The following is a 20,387-nucleotide window of genomic DNA, read 5'->3' on the forward strand; positions in this document are numbered from 1 at the left end:
CCTGCAGCCTCAGTGTACCGTTCTTCCCGCAAAAACGCAGCGTTTCTGCTGCCGAATCAAAGTTTCTTGTGCTAGGTCACTTGAACAGAGCGTTTCAAACCTACCTACAAGCGTACACAGACGGATCGATGTGTGCCCAGAGCTGCGCAGTGACATTCTGCATACCCTCCCTTGATGTGTCATGGTCTGGCCGTCTGGATCGCGTAGTTTCGCCTACAACAGCAGAAAGTGCCGCAATTACCGCGGCCTTGCGAAAAACTGCGCTCCTATTCCCCATGTGACTTCGTGGTGCTGACGCACTCAAAGTAAGCGTTACAACGTTTACACCGTGGCCTGCCTCGAGAAAAGTTTACAAGGTAATCTCCGGCACTGAATGAAGTTCTACTGAGCAAGGGATTTAATGCAAAATTTCAATGGATTGCATCCCACGTAGGAACTGAAGCAGACGATAAAGCTGACGCTCTTGCGCGTCTAGCACTGACATCTGTCCCAAAAGTAAGAGCGAGTGAGTCAGAAAACTTTATTTCGAATCAGAATGATTCGCGTCCGGCGAGTTAGCGGGCTGGGACACCCGCCGAAGTTACGGTCAAGAGTTATTGTCTCCTGGCGGCTTCCTTGGCCCGCTGGACTTTCCAGAGCGCAGCCTGCCAACGTGCGCGGAGGTCTCACTCTCATTATCGTGTATTTATCCCTGGCATTCCCAAAGCACGTGTTCTAGCATGGCTCTGGCAGCACACACTTCGCACCTGTGCACCTGTGCACCTTCGCATCGGTTGTGCATATTTATGGATAAATACCGTGCATCAGTGTGGGACTATTGTATGATTTCGTTTGTAGTTGTCGCCACTGGACAGTTTGCGATCTATTGAGCTCTGGATGGGGTGATGGATAAGTACATCTTTGCATCTTGTGATGATTGGTGATGTCGTTGAACCTGTTCATTCTGTCTTTCCATTCCCATACCTCCGACGGTCCTGTCGAGTGGTTTGCGTTCGTCGCAGCTCTGAAAGTGAGTCCTCGAGCTACGTTGTTTGCCGCCGCGTTAGGGTTGTTCTCTCCCGTTGAGCCGGGGATGGGTGCTGGTATCTATAGGACTTGGACGCATCTGTCTTCCCTTGTTGTTTTGCCTTTTATGATTATGTTTCGGGCCGCAGGCGAGATCAGGCTATACGCGAAGTTGCGTAGTGCTGTTTGCGAATCGCTGATTATGAAGTTTGCGTTGGTTTGTGCTATGGCTAAGGCTATAGTCGCTTCTTCCGCTGTTTCTATGCGCATTGTGTTTATAGTCTAGCTTGTGCAGCATTGCCTATTGTAGTAAAACACTGCTGCGAAAAAGCTGCGTTTGTGTTTGTAACGTGCTGCGTCTACAAGTACCGCGTCCTTGTCTCTTCCGTAGCTCTTCGCTATGTTCTTTGCCCTGCTTCCTCTCCTGCCCTCGTGATGTGCGGGATGCATAATCTTGGGTAGTGGGGGCACCGTGAGCTTGGCCCTTATTTCCTTGGGAATGTAACGTTTGTCTTCGTGTTGTGTGTGGTAGCGGATGCCTAGTTTATCAAGAATGCGTCTGCGCGCTGTCATTTTAGAGAGGCTTTCGTATTGCGCTATACGTTGCGCTTCTATTAGCTCCTCTAGCGTGTTGTGCAGTCCCAGCCATTTGGCCATGATGTATAGAAATCAGTTTCAGATTCAGTCGTGTTTGTGTCGAAACGCAGCCTAAAAAATTGGAGGACGCTTAAGCTTCGCCTTCAAGAGTGGAACGCGACAGCGTTCCCGTCGACCCGCCAAGGGGTGTAAGACAATGGGCTACGGCGCAGCGACTACGCGCCCCGCATCGGACGCGGTGAGCGTCGAGCAACGCAGCGTTCGGCGCGACAACGAAATGTGCGCTTGAGCAAGGGATGTACGCCTGAGCCTTAGAAACAGCGCGTTTCTAAGGCAACACCGCGTTCACTAGAGGCGCTTTTGTACCGCTTTGAAGCATCGAACTCGTGGCTCAGTGGTAACGTCTCCGTCTCACACTCCGGAGACCCTGGTTCGATTCCCACCCAGCTCATCTTGGAAGTTGCTTTTCATTTATGAAGTGCGTGCCGTGATTTATCGCTCACGGCCAACGCCGCGGACGCCGACACCGACACCGACGACACCGGCTTTTCTGCGACACGAGCTCCTTAACGCTATCGCGTTAAAATTGGAGGACGCTTAAGCTTCGCCTTCAAGAGTGGAACGCGACAGCGTTCCCGTCGACCCGCCAAGGGGTGTAAGACAATGGGCTACGGCGCAGCAACTACGCGCCCCGCATCGGACGCGGTGAGCGTCGAGCAACGCAGCGTTCGGCGCGACAACGAAATGTGCGCCTGAGCAAGCGACGCACGCCTGAGCCTTAGAAACATCTCGTTTCTAAGGCAACACCGCGTTCACTAGAGGCGCTTTTGTACCGCTTTGAAGCATCGAACTCGAGGCTCAGCAATAAAGAAGAAAAAAAAAACTCGTGGCTCAGTGGCAACGTCTCCGTCTCTCACTGCGGAGACCCTGGTTCGATTCCCACCCAGCCCATCTTGCAAGTTGTTTTTTATTCATGAAGTGCCTGCTGGGATTTATCGCTCACGGCCAACGCCGCCGACACCGACACTGACGACACCGGCTTTTCTGCGACACGAGCTCCTTAACGCTGTCGCGTTAATAAGTGTTTTTTCTTCTTGCCCGGGAGCTTCGCCTAGGGTCTCCCTTGCTGTACGCGCGGTCTCACGCTGCCCCAACTGGGACCGGCTGGGCGCGCGCTCGGTGGCACGTCGGCACACGAAGCGGGCCGGGGCAGGCGCGGACCCGGTGCCCTGTGTGTGTGACGTGGAGTACTCGAACCCAGGGTGGTCGTACGGCACGCGCGAACAGAGCGTGCGCGCCGTGAGCGTAGTGTGAGGCCACGGGACGTATGTGGAAGCACGCTTGTCCCTGTTCTCGCGAATATCTTGAGCGGTTCCCTAAAGTGTAGTAAGTTTATATAGCGCTTGGAAAGTAGCACGGGCACTACCCCGTACGCTGATCGGGCGCTAGAAGTGTAGTTACTAAGCGCATGCTTACATGCGTCCTCCGCGCTTCGTCAAAAGTGTTTGAAATTATGTTGCGTTCACTGCTTTCTGTTAGGGCTAAGAACATTTTGATAGAAAAAGCACACGGCTTTGTGTCAGGGCGCTTCGTAACAATGAACTTGGTCACATATATGACCCACGCTTACGCCGTGGGACATAGTAGTTACCGATTAGATGCTGTTTACTGTGACCTAAATAAAAAATTTGATGTAGTTTGCCATGAACTCCTCATTACAAAGCTGACGCCAGTGGACATGCCGTCTTCCATCACTGTCTTGTTGTCTAATTACTTAAGCAATATCTCGTTCTTCGTTGGCATGGACAGAGCACTGTTAGCTATGAGGTCTCTAGAAGAGTGCCTCAAGGATCCATTCTCGGTGCTCTTGTCTTCCTACAAATTGTAAATGACATTTCATGACAAGGACTCTTCATTCTTTCTAAATGTCGACGACATGAAGCTATTTAAGACTGTAAATAGCGTTCACGACTGCACTGACCTTCAAAAAAGACATTTCTTTTTTTTTCTCTCTAGCTTGTGTAGGGTCAATACGCTACTCTTAAATGGAATTAAGTTATACCCGAAAAAACTCGTCATGTGTAATTTGCATACTCCCTGTGGGATGTGTTTCTCTACCCATGGTTGATGAAATGAAATATGTTGGTGCTATTTCGACAAAACGCTTGGCTTCTTTTCACACGCTAAATATGGGAAACAACATGCCCTTCGCGCTCTTGGTATTGTTTGTAGTATATGGCATGACTTCCACTTCCCTGTTGTCTTTCTGAAGATAGTATTCTACTGCGTGCCTTCCACTACTAGACTATGCCTCTGCAGTTTGGGAACGAACGTGCAAATCAAAATTATGACCTCACTGTACGCGTCCAAAATGCACTGATATCGATTGGAAAACACTGCTTTTGCCGTTCGGGCGATCACAGTCCAGCCCTCTTAAGCACACCTCAACTCACGCCTCTAAAATCAAGGCTTATTAGGTCAGCCCTTTTGTTACCCTTTAAGGTTGTTATGGCATCACACACTACCCAAAGCCGTAAATGTATATTAGGCAACATTTCAAATTTTCTGCCAGGCCTTGTTGCATTGAAAACTGTGCTATGGTTCTACTACAAAGAACATGTGATATGTATTCCGCCCGTATTGATATATTTCAGAGTTCATTTCCTGTGTTTTCTGTTCTAGGTAATCATGTTGTATGATTAACTCCCTTTTACGCCTGCCTCACCGTTTTTTGTTTCCCTATTTGTTTCTCTACCTCGAATTGTTTTGTCTACCACATATGCCTTCTTTGTACATTTTGTCTCTCTTTGACTGCAACCGTACTAAGGCTCCGTAGCTGTACTTGCACTATAATAAACATCTGATTGATTGATTGATTGATTGATTGAGTGATTTATTTATTTATTGAAAACATACAACTGAGAGAAAAAAATAAAGTCCGAAGACACCTAAGCACTTTTTATGAGTTGTGAATGTGAAAGCATTAATGGCCACTTGTACGCCGCTGAGTAGTCCTCAAGGTATGTACCCCTCATGGGCAAGCAAGCCCGTTGAGATGCTTGGTCAACGGCTGTTTAACCCTGAGGGTAAGACTCTCGGCTTCTGAGCGTGGGGTCATATGTTCAAAACTCACTATTGCCAACGTGTTTCCCATCGAGTATATTCTGCTTATATTTTGTACTATAATTTCTTGATAGCAATTACCGAGGCGAAATTAGAACGCAGACAAAACTTGCGCGGACAAGGAACGCGCGGATAACGCAGGCAAGGGTGACGTGGCGTATCGGCGATGCCCCCTCTCCTCACGCAACACCTGGTGCGCCAGTGGTGTTCCCTTTCGCCCGCTCAGCTCAGTCGAGGCGCGAACGTGACGTAGCGTCGCAGCCAATGAGAATTTAGGGGCCGTTTCGTTGCTACAGACGCCGGCGTTCTCGCTCAATGGGCTATTTCATGCTTTCGCATCAATAAAGTAAGGAGCTACCGGATAGTGCGCAATGCCTGTTTACTTTCCAGGAAGGAGGGGTCAGGAACGCGGAAAAGAAAGGTAGGAAGATGGAAGAAAAGCGCGAAGAACAAGATGACAGATCACAAAGGCTGAAGTAAAACAGTGACAAAAAGTGACCTACCGCGGTGGGATCAGATATAAAAAAACTGCATATTCAGCACTAGAATGATGTTTAAACATGGAAATAATATTAGCGGTCTCCTCATTTGCAAAAAAAGAGAAAGAACACTATACAAACGGAAAATCAAGGCGTATTATGTTAGAAAAGTAACAATGGCGTGATGAGCCTGGTCACGCCGAGACGCAGGACCACTGAAGCATGGCGCTTTTGAAAGTAAACGACCTTGACGCTTCCTGCGGCACTTACACGCAGTTCTCTTCAAACTCCTTTCCGTCTTCCGGTAGACTGGTGACGTTGTTGTACACGAGGAAGTCAGAGCCGCAAGCGTCTAACATTTCCTTCGTGCAGCCAGGCTTCAGCTCCAGCTCGTCGCAGAAGACTGAGATGGTGTTCCATTCGGTGCAACAGGAGAACAGAGAAATATTTTGCACATTTATTGAATGAAAAAGAGAGAAAGAAAAACAGATGTTATATTTTTAACTCCGATGTTAGAGAAAAAGTCACAGTTATGTGAAATGCACTTGTGAAAGATTTTAACGCCACCGAAAGCCCCAAAGCCTACAATTTTTTGGCATCATTGAATTTCACTTGCGGGCAATTTTCTGAACCTTCATTCGCAACATGTAGCAGCCAAGTTTAAAGGCGAGTGCAATGCTTTGTCTGCCCGCCATCGCGTTATCTACCACCGTTCAGTAGTCAGTTTCGCAAGTGAATGTCTCAAAATTTCTTTAACTTGGTTCGTTTCTACATACACATCCAACATTGAAGCAGACTGCTTGTCTCGTTGACATTTTTCTCGTTTTCTTTTAGGTTTAGAATATCCAATTTCCTTGTGCTAGCTTCAACGCTCGCCTCTTAAGCGAAACTCCGCGTTCTGCATTTTTTTTTCAGAAAGTATGCGTGACAATGAAGGAGTCCAGCTAAAGCTTACGCGTGACTGTGGTGTCGCTGTTTGTTTTGTGATTTGCGATGTGAGCACGTATGATTGGTTCTTCGGACTGGCTATTCGAATTCAAATGCTGCTTCTTTTCTCACAGCCTTGACTTCAGTGGAGTTGTCCATACCGCACTTCGGAATAGAGCCAGCTTCACGAAAATAGTTCACGGGTAGGGATCTTGGACACCCCGACAATTAGCATGGGAATTGCATCGCTTTCCGCTCAGCAAATACTATTGGTCATTTTCTGCGGAAAAGCGAAAGTGCAGAGTTGTCAGTGTACTTCTTCAGCTATCAACGTTCTTTTATTCATTACTTGTATAGCTGGCATCTTCTGGCGAGAACGAGTATTTCGGCTGGAAGAATGCAAGCTGTTGCCGCTTTATAGCGAAGTTGCAGAGTGCTTCGACTTTGTTGATGCACGACGTTAGCGCGCCTAACTATCATCCCTGCGTGAACGTGGTAGAGGAGGAGACACTTCGTTGGAAGAAGTGTGCAAATCGGATGCACTAATGAAACTGATATAGGCGAAGGTTTCAAGAGCCAACGAGGTAAAATGGCGTATAAAAAGCGACGAACCGTATTGCTGAATGTGAACGCGGCCCCAAGAAGATTCCAGTCACGAGCCTTATCTGTCTACTGCGCTGGAACCGAATGCGCATTTCTAAGTTCGCTCGAGGTGCAGAAAGTAATTTATAAGTTTTGAGAGAAAAGACACGAGCATCACGCGTCAAGACTAATACGTAACATTTTGAGTATCACATACGACCACCTTGACTTCCAGAGCTGTCGTTATTTTCAGAGGAACAGTGTTGACAATCTGCGGGCTTAGATTCTGGCGCACCCCTGCATGCTACTGGATATTGCTGCCAATGCCTTTCTTGTTTGCTACGTTTAGCTGGTTGCATTAGTGAGAAAAATCGGAAGTTTCCAGGGTCTATGTTTGTAGACAGCGAAAGTGTCTTAAAACGCGTTCAATCGCAAGACATAACATGTCTGACTTTGGAGAAACGCGCCTACTAGCCACAGTACGAAGGACATGCACAGGCAGTTTTGGCGACGAACGCGCGGCATAATTTCTTTTTTTGTCCGCTGGAAGGTGCACGCGGTCGCCTATTATAAAATTTTTCTACACAACACCTAACCGGCCAAGCGTCTTAAAGCGTTACCTTACACCAGGCGAATAGCGGATATTTACAAAAAATTCAGCAGATCCAACAAGTTGGAATCTATATATAGGCAGCGAAGCTTTGCGTGAGTGCTTAAAGAGTTGAAACACGAGTTTTATCGCGATGGCAATTACACAGACACGCCTGACGCATTTCTGCCGACGGCGCCGCCGTGAAATTCCGTATAAAGTCGAAGGGCGATAAAACCATCGCCGCGCGCCGTATGCTGTACGGTGCGAGTCAATAGAGAATTTTAGTGCGTCCGGTATTGCGGCAAGCGCAGGCGGTTTGCCGGAAGAACGGGGGCGTAAACGTGAGCGGTTTAAAGCCCCTGAATCTCCCAAAGTAGCGCCATTCGCTTCCCTCCTCCTCCGCTCGTCGCGGCCTCGACGGTGGCGCCGCAGGTGGTGGGCCTGCCGTAGCAGACGACGGCTAACACGCTACGGGAGGAAATTCGCAGAAAAGTTCGTTCGAGCCCTGAGGAGCAGTTTTTTCAATCGAGATCTTTCTTCGTCAGTCGGTAACTGGCCTTTAGAATTTCGTGTTGGAATTGCGGAAGAAATAGAGAAAAGGACCATTATTCAAGGCGTATTTAAGGCGTAAAGCGCGCGACGTTGAGAGTTCGTGTTGCTGAAACACGACGCAAGCTCGCGGTGTACTCAAACACGCGCGTAATTACCAAAGTTTCAGGTGTTCACAGCGTAAAAGTATGTGTACGTGGTTTCGTAGGTTCATTTACGCACCTGCAGGATACTTTTGCTCGGCCGGTGCGTGAGAGATTGCTGACCGCCCACAGCCGGAATGACTGTGTGCGGCTGTGTGAACAAGTACTGCTCTAGGAGGGCACATGTAATAGCTAACGGAGGCCTCTGAAGAGCACGTGACATTACAATAATGCAGGCGTCGCAGGGAGTGTTCACATGCAAAATTGGCTGTCCGCGATCTTATACCCCCTTGGCATGCACAGGCTACGGCGAGCCCCATCCAGCCCTGCTTCTAGCTTTGGTGTTCCCGTTGCCACTTTGGTGTCCTGGAGGTGCCGTCAGTAATACGAAAGAATGACAAGGTGTTGGCTGTCCGCGATCTTATACCCCCTTGGCATGCACAGGCTACGGCGAGCCCCATCCAGCCCTGCTTCTAGCTTTGGTGTTCCCGTTGCCGCTTTGGTGCCCTGGAGGCGCCGTCAATAATACGAAAGAATGGCAAAGTGTTACAACTAGTAAATAAAATTTATTGAAGAAATACAATCGCGCCGAGGCACCAACTTTTAAAGCAGCGCTAGCGCGCCCGCGCGAGTATTATGAAACGCCATCGAGGAATTTACCGGCCCACGTACGACTCTACGATCAAAGTGCACGTTAAACATCCCCAGGCGAGCTAGATAAAGTTATCCGGAGCCATCCACTACGACCTGCATCCTAGCTTTAGTCGCTTCGGAACGTTAAAAACGTTAATCACCACAAACCAAATCAATACATGCGGGCGTACATTCGAAGCTAAAAGACTGCATCGTAAGTCATACTGAGCCTTGCAAAAGCGTCGAGAATGTGCTAACTTCTGGTGGAGCTCAAAACACACCCTGAATAAAGTCGCTTTTATGTCACAGGCCAGCTACAGATGCGTGCATTTAACCGCAAGACGAAACTACATGAAGCAAAGAGAGCACATTCGAAAAAAAAAGTCAGACAACGCGCTAAAAACCACGCAGAGCATGAACACACACTTTTTCGAAACCGAAGGCGTGATCTACGCTCGAAATAAGAGGTTGTGAGTAGCCGTGGCCCTTACTTCACTAAGCCGTGCGTTCTTTGCCACTTCCTCGAAGTCAGCCCACCTGATCCTGCGAATCCACACTTCTTTTTGCGTTGCGCCCACCGGACGGCAAAGCAAAAAGCTTTTTGCCCTCGCTGTGTCTGTTGCGGCAACCGAAGGCGCAGCAGCATGGCATCGCAATTAAGTTCTCGGCCCTACACATTTTATTACGCTAACGCACTCCGTCAGTCCGCGTGCCGTACTTTCGTCGCGCAGGCCCAACAATGGAGGTCGGCGCGCGCTGGAAAGTAAAAAATATACAAAAGCGCGGCGCCTGCTCCGCGGTGGAAAGAAAAAATATACAAAAGCGCGGCGCCTGCTTCCACGTGACACAGATGGGCCAATGGGAGAGCGGAGGAGGCCGGGGCGACCGGAAGCGTGGAGGAGGACGCGCCAGGGTGAGCGGGGTGGCGGAAAGATCTAAGAATGGCGCTACTTTTGAAAAATTGAGGGGCTTTAGAGCGGTTTGCATGGTGCAGCCACCTGGTGGCGCAGTGGTCAAACAGACAGAAACAGCTAATATTGCATTAACCGAGCATATTCTTCTTCGCTCTGGTGTAAATTTTTAGCCAGCAACACGATAACGCCAGTGCCTAAAATTTGAGACTTTTAGCGTGTCCGGTATACCGGCAAGCGCGGCCGTTTTGCCGGTTTAGCGGGGGCGTAAACGTGAGCGGCCAGATTAGTGGCGCCAGCTGGTGGCGCAAAGCTCAACCACACAAACACAAAGCAAATTACTATATTCTGCTTAGCTGCTGGTGTCAATTTTCGACAGTGGCGTAATCGTGTTCACAATTACGCCGCTGCCAATAATTTGCACTAGCAGCGAAGCAGGATATAGTGAGTTACTGAAATTTTTGCCCTGTGTTTGTCTGGTTGAACTCTACGCTACCAGGCGGCTGCACCGCTCTGGCCGCTCACATTTACGCCCCCGCAAATCCGGTAATACGCCTAAACCGCTCCCGTTTACCGGAATAGCGGACAGGCTAAAAGTCTCTATTGCCAGCGCCGTGCCGCCTGCGTGTTACCGGAATACTGGACAAGCTAAACCTCTCTAATGCCAGTGAGGGTGAACCGGCGAACGCGGTTCACTTTCGCGTGCGCGACCACGGAATGCGGCCGGATGCGTGCTTTCTCCTGTCGCACGCGAGGCAAGGGGTCACTGGAGGGGACGGGGGTTCTTCGCACCCGCCGTTACAGTATTGGGGCGCTTAGTGGCGCGCGAGATCGTGAGATCGCGAATCGTGGGCGCCGTAGCAGACTCCACGTGGCCAAAGTGCGCGCTCATCTTCAAAGCGTTCTGCGATGCTTTCAGAGTACGCGTAGTGCCGGTAGCTACATAGGCGCTGTGCTATCGACGTTTCGTTCGCGTTGAAGGAAGAGATGCATGAAGGTTATTTTGCTTGCTGCCGCTGCGATTCGTCACTCCAGTATTCATACAGCGGGTTTCCGTGCTCAACGAGCGAGATGTGTTCGCGTTTACCTGTTGGCGGGTGACATCGTGCTGATTAAATTGGTTAAAACAGATTGGCGGGCTAGTTAGTTTCAATCTACGATAGAATGAGCAAGTGCGACTGGACGGGGACGCAGAGGGAAGCAGGCACACAGAGACAGCGCAGTCTCTGTGTGTCTATTTCTGCGTCCTCGTTGAGTCACGCTTTTACATTCTATCATTGTTAAATTAGGAAGCAAATGTGTACAAGTTTATACGGCCAACAAAACTACTATCCTTACTTCTTTCAGCTATCTACCAATTTGCTATCGCAATCGGTGCTTCGCCTTTGGGGCGGAGCTGCAAATTTTTTATTTATTTATAGTCCGCACAAAGTGACACGGAAGGCTTCATTTAGGCCTTGTAGAGAGGCTAATGAAATACCGCCTCCGCGGCCTGCGATGCGGCAAGGCGAGCTTTCTGGTTCTCCTTTTTGTTTTGTTTTCCCCCGCACGGCCGCCGCCGCCGCGGATAGATGAATGGATGGATCCCATGAGCGTCCCCTTTGAAACAGGCGGTTGGTTGCACCTCCAATCTCTTGTTCCTATTTTGCCGATTGTCCTACCTATATTTTTTGTAAAGTAGGCACATGAGAGCAGCGACGATGTTGTTGCTCAATATTCCCTTCTGCTTTCATATGCAATTCTTCACCTTATTCTTCGGACGGCTATGCGCGCCTACGCTTACGGTTGGACTAGCCGCTCCTGCATTGACGCTGTTTCCGTTATCATCACTGCTCCTGGTACGCTAGGTGACACCGAACGATTATGACTGCTCGAACGAGCTTTGCCCTGGCGTCACCTTCGCTTCACGGTCAAGCACTCGTCATCACTGCCACCGTAAGCACCTTGCCGTCGGGATTTAAAGGAGTTGCATCGGCTTTCTGTCTTCAGTGGGCGCGGGAGAGCAGCGACCACGTTGTTGCTCAAAATGACCTTCTGCTTGCATACGCAGGTTTGTGCAGCCCGTCTCTTTTTTCTAAACGTTCAAGCAACAGATGCCTCTTGCTCTTCTCGTGCCCAAGTGTTGTTTGCGATAACTTGAATGACTGTTACACTTCCTGATGCTAAGAACAAAACCCTGGTCTGCCTTAGCCTGTCCCTAGTGAATTGCACTAGGAACTGCTTGATGCCATTAGTGCCTCGTGGACTAAATATGACAAGCGTCATGCGCAAGCAACGGAATCTTTCGCGGAGTTCAAGGAAAACCGAGAGGCACTTACGCAAAAAGTCGCAGGTCATACAGAAACATTGGTAACTTTGGAATCTATAGAATCTATTGCAAATGCGTCGGCTCCAGCTTAAATTACCCGCCTTGTTCATGAAACAGTTAGAACTGAAGGTGCCGCACTCAGCTCAGGGCTTGACGAGTTGGAAGATCGGTCCCCAAGTGTAAATTTTTATTTTACGGAATATGTGACATTGCCAACGAGACGTGGGCACAGTGCAAAGACTGTGTTAAAGATCTGCTGTCGCGCAATCTAAGATTCAACATTACCGTTGGTATGATCGACAGAGCGCGCAGGCTGGGTTCCTTTGAGCAGCTAAAGACACGCCCAGTTATCGTCATGTTTTCTTCTTTTAAAACCAAAAATTTAGTTCGCTCAGAATGCTAAGCTGAAAACAGCTGGCATTTCTGTGGGCAAAGGCTTCTGCAGACCAACATGCTTGTCACACTCACAAAAAAAAAACTTAATAAGGAAAATCTAGCTGCCAACGCTTTTCACTGCGCTTTAACAAGCTTATCATCAACAAAAAATTCTATATTTACGGCGCAGCCACTGATACCGTTTGTGAAGTAGGGCAAAAAATTTAATCTTCCTCACCTCAGTAAGGAAGCCGTCATTGCGGTGAGGCCAGCTTATGTCACTCTGAAACTTTCCTTACTGAAGAGGCGTCAGTGAATGCTTCGTTGACGCTTCCCCTGTCTAAGGTAGCTCCGAAGCAACCTTCGTGCGTCCTTACTCAGCTCCTGGCCCTGAAGGAGCGCTTCACCTCACTGCTTTGTCACGTGACGGTTGCATGCGCATGCGCGCTGACGCCCGCTTGCGGTGAAGCGCAAGCGCGGTAATTCTTGCCAGGCATGATAGTTTCAGTAGCATGTTCGGCATGAGTGGCGTTCTTAGGCGTTGCTACGCGTTGCACGACGCTGGCGTGCCAGCGTTGCTGGAGCACATCAAATTTTCCGCTATAATCTGGTACTTTTCTACGTTTAGTAAACAAAACTAGAAGAATACGTGAACCCACCTCTATATTAGCACTGCAATTTAAAGATTAGCCGACGATACAACATTTTTTTTTTAAATAATGGTGTTCGCGTACTATCACAGCTATCACAGGCGACGAAAGATTTGATAAGAAACGTCAATGTATGAAAGCCTCTAACCCTACAGCTGGAATAGAACTGGCAGATCTTTCGAAGGTAATCAACAAGCATAAGACAGCTGCCATAAGGAAGTATAATATGGATAGAATTGAACATCCTCTCAGGAACGGAGGAAGCCTAAAAGCAGTGAAGAAGAAACCAGGAATTGGCAAGAATCAGACGTATGCGTTAAGAGACAAAGCTGGCAATATCATTACCAATATGGATGAGATAGTTCAAGTGGCTGAGGAGTTCTGTAGAGATTTATACAGTACCAGTGGCACCCACGACAATAATGGAAGAGGGAATAGTCTAGAGGAATTCGAAATCCCACAGGTAACGCCGGAAAGTAAAGAAAGCCTTGGGAGCTATGGAAAGGGGGAAGGCAGCCGGGGAGGATCAGGTAACAGCAGATTTGTTGAAGGATGGTGGGCAGATTGTTCTAGAGAAACTGGCCACCCTGTACACGCAATGCCTTATGACCTCGAGCGTACCGGAATCTTGGAAGAACGCTAACATAATCCTAATCCATAAGAAAGGGGACGCCAAAGACTTGAAAAATTATAGACCGATCAGCTTACTGTCAGTTGCCTCCAAAGTATTTACTAAGGTAACCGCAAATGGAATCAGGAACACCTTAAGAGAGAGAGAAGAGAAAATAATGCAAAGAAAGGCAGGGAGGTTAACCAGAGGTAGTTCCGGTTGGCTACCCTGCGCAGGGGGAAGGGTTAAGAGGGATAAAAAGAGAAACAGAGTGGAAGGGGGAGATAGAAAGAAAGGGAGACAAGCACGAACAAAGCGCGCACACTACAGAACGGTAGGGGGCGGCATTCTTAGAGTCTGTCGTGAAGCACTGTAGACCGCAAGAACGTTAATAGCGCGAATAAGGCCTTCAACGCGGATGTTCTTTCGGAGCATTGGCCTAAAGCTTTTAGTTCTGAAAGTGGACGATTGTCCAGCTGGTCCAGTACCCTGCACATCACTTGTCTCTCAGCACTGTATCGCGGGCAGACACAGATAATGTGTGCGAGCGTCTCGTCGATGTTACATGTGTCGCACGTGGGGCTGTTGGCCATTCCTATGAGGAAAGCATAGGCGTTTGTAAACGGAACGCCTAGCCACAGACGGTAAACCATCGTCTGTTCACGTCGTGGTAATCCAGGCGGGAGGTGCATCCGTATGTCCGGAGACAACGAACGCAACCGACACATGGTGAAAACATTTGAGTCCCACAGGGGCAAAGTGCACTCACGGGACATCAATCGCAGCCCAGCCGCAGCGTCTGTTCGCGAAAGCGGAATGAAGACTCGTTGGCCACTGTCATGTGCCGATCGGGCGGCTTCGTCGGCTTGGTCATTCCCGCTGATGTTACAATGTCCTGGAAGCCACTGAAAGATTATGTTGTGTCCCTTATCACAGCTTTGATGATATATGTGCCGAATTTCTGAGGCCAGTTGTTCATTGGGTCCGTGGCGCATTGGGCTTCGTATGCACTGAAGGGCTGCCTTGGAGTCACTGAAGACTGTCCATTGTTGCGGTGGTTTCTGCTTAATGAAATCAAGTGCAGCACGGAGCGCCGCGAGTTCTGCACCCGTCGATGTGGTCACACATGAAGTTCTTAACTTGATTTCCTCAGATTGTGCCGGGATGATGACTGCAGCAGCAGCGCTGTTGAGTTTAACTGAGCCATCTGTGTATACATGTTTCCGGAATCTGTGCACGTTGTGAATGTGCTCCAAAGTTGCAAAGGACCAGGGAGGATTTCGTTAAGGCTACACAATAATAGACCATATTCACACTATGAATCAAGTGATAGAGAAATTCGCGGAATATAACCAACCCTTACATATAGCTTTCATTGGTTAGGAGAAAGCCTTTGATTCAGTAGAAACCTCAGCAGTCTTTACGGAATCAGGATGTAGACGAGCCGTATGTAAAAATAATGAAAGATTTCTATAGCAGCTCCACAGCCACCGTAGTCGACCATAAAGACAACAACGAAATCCCAATAAAGAAGGGCGTCAGACAGGGAGATACGATCTCTCTAATGCTATTCACAGCGTGTTTACAGGAAGTATTCAGAGACCTGGATTGGGAAGAATTGGGGATAAGAGGTAATGGAGAATACCTTAGTAACTTGCGATTCGCTGATGATATTGCCTTGCATAGTAACTGAGGGGACTAACTGCAATGCATCCTCACTGACATGGACAGGCAAAGCTGAAGGGTGGGTCTAAAAATTAATCTGCAGAAAACTAATGTTTAATTGTCCTGGAAGAGAACAGCAGTTTATAATAGGTAGCGAGGCACTGGGAGTGGTAAGGGACTACATCTACTTAGGGCAAGTAGTGACCGAGGATCCGGATCATGAGACTGAAGAATAAGAACGGGCTGGGGTGCGTTTGGCAGCCATTTTCAGATCATGAACAGCAGGTTGCCATTATCTCTCAAGAGAAGAGTGTATAACAGCTGCGTCTTACCAGTAGTCCCGTACGGGGCAGAAACCTGGAGGCTTACGAAAAGGGTTGTACTTAAATTGAGGACGACGCAACGAGCTATGGAAAAAAGCCTGATGCGTGTAACGTTAAGGGATAAGAAGAGAGCATATTGGGTTAGGGAACAAGCGCGAGTTAATGACATCTTAGTTGAAACCAAGAAAAAGAAATGGGGGGGGGCAGGGCACGACATGTAATGAGGAGGGAGGGAAGGAGGGAAGAGAACCGGTGGTCATTAAGCGTTACAGAGTGGATTCTAAGAGAAGGGAAGCGTAGCGTAGGCGGCAGAAAGTTAGGTGGGCGGATGAGATTAAGAAGTTTGCAGGGACAACATGGCCACAATTAACACATGACTGGGGTAGTTGGAGAATTATGGGAGAGGCCTTTGCCCTGCAGTAGGCGTAGCCAGGCTGATGATGATAATGACTTGAGTCCTAGATCACGACGTCTACGCCTTCAAAAGAATGAGTAGTGCGCAGTTCTCGTAGGGCATGGAATACTGTTGTGTAGTAACACTTTAATCGACTGGTCATTTCTACATGACAAAGCGTTCATAGGAAATGGAGACTTCAAATGATGAGCAGCTGGCGAACAAAACAAGCCTCAAGCAGGTGCCATAGCCTTGAGAGAACGAGAGAGAAAGGCCAAAGAAAGACAGGCAGCTTAATGAAAGATTACCTCCGGCTGGCTACCCTGTACAGGGGGAGCGGCAAATCGACACACACACACACACACACACACACACACACACACACACACACACACACACACACACACACACACACACACACACACACACACACACACACACACACACACACACACACACACACACACACACACGCACACACACACACACACACACAGAGAGAGAGAGAGAGAGAGAGAGAGTGCAGGACTGTACTTGTGGGCACTGTCATGGTCTGCGAAGGCGTTCCTAGTGTCTGAGAACGAGACTTGTCAACATGCTGGCTACTATAGCTTTAATGGGCTTCCCTTTCTTAAGAATTGCTGTATATAAGTCATATATGTATCTGTATATCGCTGTTAGACTTTCAGGTCACTGACCATTTAATTTAGGTTTTGTCTATTAACGTTTAATATTGGCTGGATGAAACAAAAATAGAAAACTTACGGCGGAATTCATTTTATGGTGGCTGTCGATGGTGATGCGAATAGTACTCTAGCAATGTAGCGACGGATCACATTCCTGAACTCCCGTTTATTTAACATGTGTAAAGGTTTTTAGGAGAGTTTAATAAGTTTAATTAAGCTATGTATCACATACTCCGATATCGTCCAACTTATTTATGACATTCGCTTGCCAAGGCGGCCCGTGAGCGTGCGAGCATGACCAGGACGCAGTAACTATGAAATGACGAGAAAGGAATTATATCGATCGAACGACACAGGCGTAGAACCACGGCGGAATGGCGATAATGAGATGTCATCATTTAAAGGATGCCGATAATATAACGACGGCAACGTGACGACAACGGCATGCGGACATTGAGGCGACGAAGACGGTATGACGACAACGGGACGAAAAAGCGGGAATGACCATTTAAAGCAAGACAGCATGACGACCACGGTATGACAACGAATGCATGATATCAAGTGTGACAACGACGCAATGACGTTGATGGAATCACAACCTCGGTATAATCACGATTTCATGACCCACAGCACGATTTCGATAGAATGACGAACCGAGAATGGCGTCGATAGATGGACGGAAGTGGTGCGACAAGGACGGCGTGACCACAATGGGAGGACGATACTGAAGTGATGGCAATGGTGAAACGACAACGTGACGATGATGGCACGACGACTGCATGACGAGAGTCCAATGTCAAAGTTACAGTGATGACGAAGAAACGACTGCGGTGGCATCCCGATGACGGTATGACAACGAATGCTTGACGATGGCTGTATAACGATGATGAATTAGCAACGATGGCAGAGTAATGGCGTGAGGGCAGTGATATGGCGGCAAGTCTATGATGACAATGGCGTGTCGATGACTGTATCACAAAACATGTATGACGACGGTGGTCTGACGACGATGGCATCGCAAGATTCGGGCGACGAAGCTAGAGTCATGACGATGACAGGACCACGACGGCATTACGACGAAGGTCGAACAATGGACTCATGATAGCGGCTGCGTGACGATGACGGCATGACAAGGGTTACAATTCTTTTTCTTCAGCTCCATTTCTTTTAAGAAAGCTAGTGCTTGATTGATTTGTTTGAATGAGATGGAGGTGTTGAGAATGATTCCATTGCCTGCTCCTCCTCAAGCAATAAATTATTCACTTAATCGACTATGGCGATCTGAAATGGTGGGAAAGCGTTCTGTGTGCTTTTAACTTGTAGTTGACGAATATTGAAGTTTCGAACAAAATATGATCTATTCGGTATTTTCAAAAATCGAAACTAATGAAATATTTCTTCACTAATGATAAGTTGGCCTGACTGTTCTGCTTCTGATACACAGAATATTGCAGATTATCAAATGCAAAATAATGACAAATGTTTTGAAAGCAACGCAGAAAAAATAAGTAATGCAAGCTTTGTTTTCGGTTTAGCAGCGGGAGCCTAAATGACAAACTGTGATATTTCGCTAGTCAATACAAACAAGTTACCTAATTATACCGGAATAAGTGCTCCTGCTATAAGCATACGTGCTTGCGTTCTACTATTGTATATTTGATTCGATATTGAATACCTAATATTCGGATTCTTGTAAAAAAGCTTATATAGCTTATATTCTTATAAGCTATATATACATATTATATATAACTTATATTCACCTCGCCTAAAAGTTTATATTCACCTCGCCTCAACTCCTCACGCAAATGCTCGTAAGCAATCGACATCGAATGAACCACTTCTGTTCGTTATTTAGAGCGGTTAAATCTTTTTTCCAGACACACACGTTTTAACGCCTACAACAAATAGGAAATGGAGCAGGGTCGACAAAAGCCATTCACTCACCGCAAGAGAAAATCAAAGTGGTGAAGATCAGAAATTCTGCTGGGAAGTGCATCGTGTCTTGCTTCGGAAGTCTTGTTTATTCCCCAATGCAAACGCTCTGCTTGCTAAGCTCTCACGAGATGAGATGGGCAGCTACGACGCGTAAGCCAGCTCGCCAACTTGAGGAAATAATACATATTTTTTCCCCGTTCGTTATTGCAGAGTAGGTGTTGACCGACGCAGAGAAAACAGGCAAACAGAAATACAAAGCTCGCTTGTCTGCCACCGCTTTGGCAATCAGTTTCGCTATGGCGATTACCTTAGCTCTATTGCATCCTCGGCGGCGCATGATGGCTGTAAACTTTCCGCGTCGTAAGGTGTATTGTCCACAGTTCTCGCGCGCTGCGTTCAAGGCATTGACACAAGGAAGAAGCAGGCAACCGGCTTGCCCAACCAAGCCTTCTTTTACGAGTGCATGCAGAGGCGTCCTCGACTCGAGGCAGCGATGCTGCTAAACACTGCAAGATCTTTCAAGAGTCTTTCATTCAGGGTGTCTCGGCCATCATGTAGGAAGCTTTAAAAAAAGGCTATCCTACCTCAATGAGGCCTAGTGCCTCGCTGAAAACGTACAATTTCGACGTATATTATCTACAGCTCCCCTTTTAGACAATTTAGAAAAACAATTAAGAAAGTAGGTATCTACTTCGAATTATATGATCGGATTTGAGGAGGTAGAGATTTGGGGCAATTTCTGAACGTACACTTCAACGAAGTGGTCTTGTTCATGCTTTAGCCGAATTATGCGTCTTTATTTATAGCTTCATGCGTAATTGCTAGGGCACTGCAAAGGGTGTAAACTGTTCTACGCTGATAATGCGCGTGCCGTTCGTTACTGGAAAGTTCCAGGCTCGCAGCGTTCAAGAAAGGAAACGCATCAAGGCAGATGACGATTATTGTTGTGCGGCAGAAGGGGCACGCCAAAGGGTGTAAACTGTTCTTAGAGTGTGCGTACCTCATCCGCGTATGTAGCAGGAAAAGTTCGGCAAACACGTCAATGGGTGTTCGTATAAATGATGAGGACAATAAAATCGCCGTATAATACCCTGAAAGCTAGTGCAAGAAACAAAAGAAAGGTGCCGAAGTTGCAGCGCTGTTTCCCTGATGAGGACATGACTATGCAAGTAAGGATCACTGAGTAAGGAGCGAGAACTGCAGTGTACGCTATAGGGTCTTGCTCTGATGCTGCCACCAATGCTTCGTTCACACCGCCCAGGAATACGACATCTCAGATGAAGCTCTTGATGCCTGATCTTGGGAGGCAGTTAAAAATGTTATCGGTGAAATTGATAGCGAAGATTATGCTTGGGTTAATGAAGACATAGATATTACTGTTCCAGTGCACGTTACTGTTTTGGACCAGACGATATGAGTGGCAATTGAAAGTCTGCAGCGCTATACTGAACGCGAGGACTGCGCAGAAATATTGGGAACTCTTTTACGCACGAACACAATCTTGTGCAAAAGACGCTAAAATATTAGTGGATGGCAGTAAAGTCTGTTATTTTACCACAGTAATATCAAAACATTTGACCGCATTCTGAATAAAGTGAATCTTATTGATTTTTGTGTCCTTCGCATAAATGAAACTTCGCATAAAAGGAGCACACTTTCCTGCTCCTTCGAGTTTTGTTTAAGCGCAGGAGGAGCCGAAACAAACTTCATTTCGTAAAAAAAGTAAGAAAGGCTGTCAGGGGCATTGTAATGCGAAACTACTCCATTCAGATTTTATTGCAATCTATTGACGTCCGTTTTAGGTAACCACTGACGTAAGCAGCGGACCGTTACCGACGACGTTCTTTGAACAGACCAATCAAACGCTCTTCTTATTTATAAGAGGTCACCTTTGCTTGCT

General features: G+C 47.6%; 1 protein-coding gene across 1 annotated transcript in view; it reads right to left on the reverse strand.

Moving 5' to 3' along the window:
* Positions 1-18,658, reverse strand: part of LOC142587795 (uncharacterized) — a 35,302-nt gene extending 16,644 nt beyond the window's left edge. Inside the window, exons 1-2 of the mRNA XM_075699064.1 lie at positions 18,497-18,658; positions 5,475-5,607 (exon numbers count right to left, since the gene is read on the reverse strand). Of these exons, the coding sequence (XP_075555179.1) occupies positions 5,475-5,607; positions 18,497-18,548 (185 nt within the window). The 5' untranslated portion in view covers positions 18,549-18,658. The remainder of the gene's footprint in view (positions 1-5,474; positions 5,608-18,496) is intronic.
* Between the last annotated feature and the right edge of the window lie 1,729 nt (positions 18,659-20,387).

This window comes from Dermacentor variabilis, chromosome 7, assembly GCF_050947875.1.
Source record: "Dermacentor variabilis isolate Ectoservices chromosome 7, ASM5094787v1, whole genome shotgun sequence".
NCBI lineage: Eukaryota > Metazoa > Arthropoda > Arachnida > Ixodida > Ixodidae > Dermacentor > Dermacentor variabilis.